The sequence below is a fragment of the Xyrauchen texanus genome, chromosome 29, assembly GCF_025860055.1.
Source record: "Xyrauchen texanus isolate HMW12.3.18 chromosome 29, RBS_HiC_50CHRs, whole genome shotgun sequence".
In the NCBI taxonomy this organism is placed as follows: Eukaryota; Metazoa; Chordata; class Actinopteri; order Cypriniformes; family Catostomidae; genus Xyrauchen; species Xyrauchen texanus.
In genome coordinates this window covers 28,861,795-28,866,768 of record NC_068304.1, presented here as the reverse complement: position 1 = coordinate 28,866,768, position 4,974 = coordinate 28,861,795, and the positions used below count along the sequence as shown (strand labels likewise).

The 4,974-nt window shown below is 38.8% G+C and overlaps 1 protein-coding gene across 1 annotated transcript; it reads left to right on the top strand.

Moving 5' to 3' along the window:
* Positions 1–1,207: 1,207 nt before the first annotated feature.
* LOC127623041 (extracellular calcium-sensing receptor) lies at positions 1,208–4,447 on the top strand. Its single transcript, XM_052097249.1, has 6 exons — positions 1,208–1,344; positions 1,432–1,717; positions 1,802–2,629; positions 2,716–2,937; positions 3,015–3,138; positions 3,534–4,447. Exons 1-6 carry the CDS (start codon positions 1,226–1,228, stop codon positions 4,445–4,447), a joined length of 2,493 nt encoding a protein of 830 aa, XP_051953209.1. The 5' UTR covers positions 1,208–1,225.
* Positions 4,448–4,974: the final 527 nt, after the last annotated feature.

Here is a 4,974-nt window from a genome sequence, read left to right as displayed (position 1 = left end):
TTCACCACTATTTACCTTCCCCCAGCCTGGGCAGGTGGTGGTCTCTGTGGGGTCTTTTCCCCCAGAAAGATTAGGAGTTGGGAAAGAACGCCTTTCTTGATGCGTGTGATAGCGTTAAGATGGCCCCACCTGCTTTAACTCTATGCGAGAAACATAGAGAGAGAAAAGGTGCGGCTGGCGCGGCCTGCTCCCATGCTTGGCACGTCACTTTGTTCCCAACTTCCACCTTTGTTTATGACAATTTTATGGGCCGATGGGGAAGGGTACATGCAGTCTGATGCAGCCTGTCTCTTTGGCATGCAACTGCCTGCCCACATCTGCATCAGCAGCGCACGTTCACGGTTCAGCGCATGGCGTGTTTGAATAGGGACCCCTAGGGTCGCTTCACTCGACACAACATCAAAGTGAGTGACAGATTGGGAACGTCTAAGTTACAGTTATAACCTCCATTCCCTGATGGAGGGAAAGAGACGTTGTGTCCTCCTGGCCACGACGCTGAACTGAGCCACTGCAATGCCAAACCTTATTCTCGGCTCCTCGGTGCAAAATCTGAATAAACTTTATATACATATGTCCGGGGGAGTGACATGCAAAATCTGTCTGCCAAATTCTCATTGGCCATTTCTCAAGTTCAGAGGTAGCCGAGGAGTTCAAGAAAGTCCCCTAGTGTCGCTTCACTCGACACACCGTCTCGTACCCTCTATCAGGGAATGGAGGTTACAACAGTAACCTAGACGTTTCCACCTATTAAACAACCCAAGTAGGCAAATGTTTTTTACACACAATTTAAAGATTTACAAATTTTAATAATACTTTCTATTAATAGTATTAGTATTACTTATTCCTTATCAATCTAAATGGATATAAGATTGTATTTAGTGGAAAGGAAGACTTCACACAAACGCATTTTTTACAATGCCACCACACAAAAAAATATCTAATATTTTGTGCACAGACACTATAAATTTAGAAAATTAGAATTGTGTGCCCTTATTGCTACTTCAACTCACCAGGGAAAATACACACACTCCAGGTGGCACACCTTCTGCAATAATAAATCAATATTCATTATAGGTAGGAGAAATACTATATATAACAGAGCCAGAACTCAGCCGTATTCTTTCTGAGCCACCGCTCAGCCATGGGAAGTGTTTACATTTTCCTATCTTGCTCTCTGTTATTCGTACATATGGGCTTCACATGTCAGCTGCTTGGTAAATTTGATATGCCTAATATTTTTAAAGCAGGGGACATCATGATCGGAGCAATTTTTCCTATTTTTAACAAACAAGAAAATGTTATTGCCTCATTTGAGAGAAAAATGCCAAGGGCAAATTGTAAGGGGTAAGTTCAAGAGTATGCTTGTTAACAAAAATTATCATGAGCAAGAATTAGGCATGCATGATTTTTCTACTCAAATTTTTTTCACAGATTTGACCTACGTGCCTTCCGTTGGATTCAGGTCATGATGTTTGCAATAGATGAGATAAACCAAGATGAGTTTTTGCTTCCTAACATTTCTTTAGGCTATAAAATAATGGACTCTTGTGCTTCTCCCACTAATGTTTTACGTGCGGCTCTTACACTGGCAAGTGAGCAGGAGGAAGAGGTCTCTACAACTCAATGTCGCCTCCCTTTAACAGCTCTTGTAGCTGAATCAGGATCATCACAGTCCTTAGCGGTAGCCGGAATGTTTGGACCATTCAGAGTTCCAATGGTAATGGTAAAATTAATCAATTTAAATGTCCCTGATGTTGTCATACTGCAATAAACTAACTGCATAATTTGAATCTGTATCTAGGTAAGTTACTTTTCAACATGTGCATGCTTGAGTGACAGAAAAAAATATCCGTCATTTTTTCGTACAATACCGAGTGATTACTACCAAGCAAAGGCCTTGGCTGCTATTGTTAAACTATATGGATGGACCTGGATTGGAGCTTTACAGTCTGACAATGATTATGGAAGAAATGGGATTTCAGCCTTCACAAAGGAAGTTGAAAAAATGGGAGTCTGCATTGCATTTGTTGGCACAATTTTGAGGACATATCCACAGAGTAAAATCCTTGAAGTTGTTGAATTAATAAAACAATCTACCGTAAAAGTGATCCTGGCGTTTGTGCCAGAAGGAGATCTGCATCCTCTAATGAAAGAGGTTGTGGAACAAAACATCACAGGAATCCAGTGGATTGCAAGTGAAGCCTGGGTAACTGCAGCAAGACCCTCTACTCCTGAAATGTTCAAGTCATTTGGAGGCACGGTTGGATTTGTGGTACGAAAGATGGCTATGCCCAAACTAGGACCCTTCCTAAAAAACATCAGTCCTTACTCTAACTCACAATCTGCTTTCATCAGTGACTTCTGGGAAACAATGGTTGGCTGTAGACCTTGTCATAACTGTGGGCTGCAATCTGCAAATGTCACACTCAACAGTCAAGTGTGCACAGGAGAAGAAAAACTTAATTTCACAGACAAATTCTTTGATGTGACACAAGTGAGAGTAACATATAATGTCTATCAAGCTGTATATGCAATTGCACATGCTCTTCATGAATTGCTATTTTGCAAAGTGGATACAAATGATGTCTTAAGACAGTGTCTGAATGTATCACAGATAACTCCTAAAATGGTGAGCAAACTATATAATTTATTAATTAAAAACAACAAAAAAATCATAGTTCATCAGTTTGATTTTCTTTTGTACTTTATTCTAAGGTCAGTCATCACTTGCAGAGGGTGAATTTTGTGGATGGATATGGAGAAAATGTGTTCTTTGATGAGAATGGAGACCCACCTGCATCATATGAGGTCATAAACTGGCAGTTAAGAGAGGGAGAGGTGCAACATGTAGCAGTCGGCTATTTCAGCACATCCACAGATGGAACATATAAACTTACAATAAAAGAGGATGACATCCACTGGAACACAGGAAATGTGGTACTTAAAACTCCTACTTGAACATGTGACTTAGTATTCTTTGATTATAAATTGGCTAACACATGTTAACTTGTCAGATACCGAAAGCAGTGTGCTCAGACACCTGCTCAAGTGGTACAAGAAAAGCACAAATAAAAGGACGGCCGGTGTGCTGCTTTGACTGCATCCCTTGTGCTGACGGTTCAATATCAAATACAACAGGTGTTGTTACCCATTCACGTGTACTCCGTACATGCTGTACATAAAAAGGAATAATTAATCAAAAACTTAAAATAATTTCATTTGCATGTTGTTCCAAACCTGTATGACTTTCTTTTTTCCACGGAACACAAAATCAGATGTTAGAAAGAATGTCAGCCTTAGTCACCATTCACTTTCATTGCTGTGGAAGTGCATTTTTTCTCATAAAAACAAAGTGAATAGTGCTGGGGCTAAACTTCTGCCTAACATTTAGTTTTGAGTAATACAGGTTTGAAAAACACAAGGATGAATAAATGATGACAAATATTTCACTTTTGGTTGAACTATTCCTTTAATGCTCACTAATTACTCCAATATCATAATTTCCATAAATATTTTTTCTGTCCAATTTACAGGAGCAACAGACTGCATTCTTTGCCCTGAAGAATACTGGTCAAATGAGAAACGAGACACATGTGTCATGAAAATTACAGAGTTTCTGTCTTATAATGAAACAATGGGTATAATTCTGACTGCACTATCAATATTTGGAGCCATTCTTACTTTAGCCACTATGATTGTCTTCTTACGCTTTGGAGAAACACCTATGGTGAAAGCTAACAATTCAGAGCTGAGCTCACTTTTACTTTTTTCTTTATTGTTGTGCTTCCTTTGCCCTCTTACATTCATTGGGGAGCCAACAGTCTGGTCATGTATGCTACGTCATACGGCATTTGGGGTCACTTTTGCTCTCTGCATTTCTTGTGTTTTGGGGAAAACCCTAGTAGTTGTCACTGCTTTCAGAGCCACATTGCCAGGAAATAATATGGCTGGAAAGTTTGGGCCAGTTCAGCAAAGAATCATTGTGTTCTCATGCACTGCAATTCAAGTAGTTATCTGTATACTATGGCTTAAAATAAACCCACCATTTCCTGATAAAGTTCTTAAGTATAACAATAAAAAGATCATTTTAGAATGTAACACAGGCTCGGATGCTGGGTTTTATGCAGTTTTGGGATACATTGGCATTCTCTCAGCAATCTGTTTGGTACTGGCCTTTTTGGCTAGAAAACTACCAGATAATTTTAACGAGGCCAAGTTCATCTCGTTCAGTATGCTCATATTTTGTGCTGTTTGGGTAACATTCATACCTGCTTATATCAGTTCACCTGGCAAGTACACAGTTGCGGTAGAGATTTTTGCAATTTTGTCATCTGCCTTTGGCTTATTGTTGAGTATATTTGTGCCGAAATGTTACATTATTCTCATAAAACCAGACAGGAATACTAAAAAACACATGATGGGAAAATTTCAAAAGGCTACTCATTGAGGTAATTATTTGCCGATCCTTGTCAGTTTTTTTGTGCACGGACAAGCCAGAAGAGTAAAAATGGCAGATTTTTTTCTTACAATGTGTAAATAAAGCACTTTGTATGTGAAAGGCATGACAATGCATGCATACAGATGATTAAACTGAAAAAAATACATATTTAGGGAAACAACAAGACTCCCACTTATTTTGTAATAAGTCATTAAATTAGATTTACTTTGTTTCTACTAGGGTTTTGACGACACCATAATCATATCTTACAAAACTATCCCAGCAAAAGTATCACGATACCAAGTAGTATCACACACCACACGATAGTGTGTTAATTCTTAACACAGTTTGTCACAGTGGTTCTTAGAAACTTGCCATTCCACTTGTTGCTCTGGAAGTGGTGAAAATAACTGATGGATGAACTGGGAGAAGGCTCAAATGGACTAACTTGTTACCTAATGCATTCGTAGTTTGATGTAAATAAAAATTATAATAAAAAAGATTATTAAATCTTCACCTCATCAAAACAGCCAGTT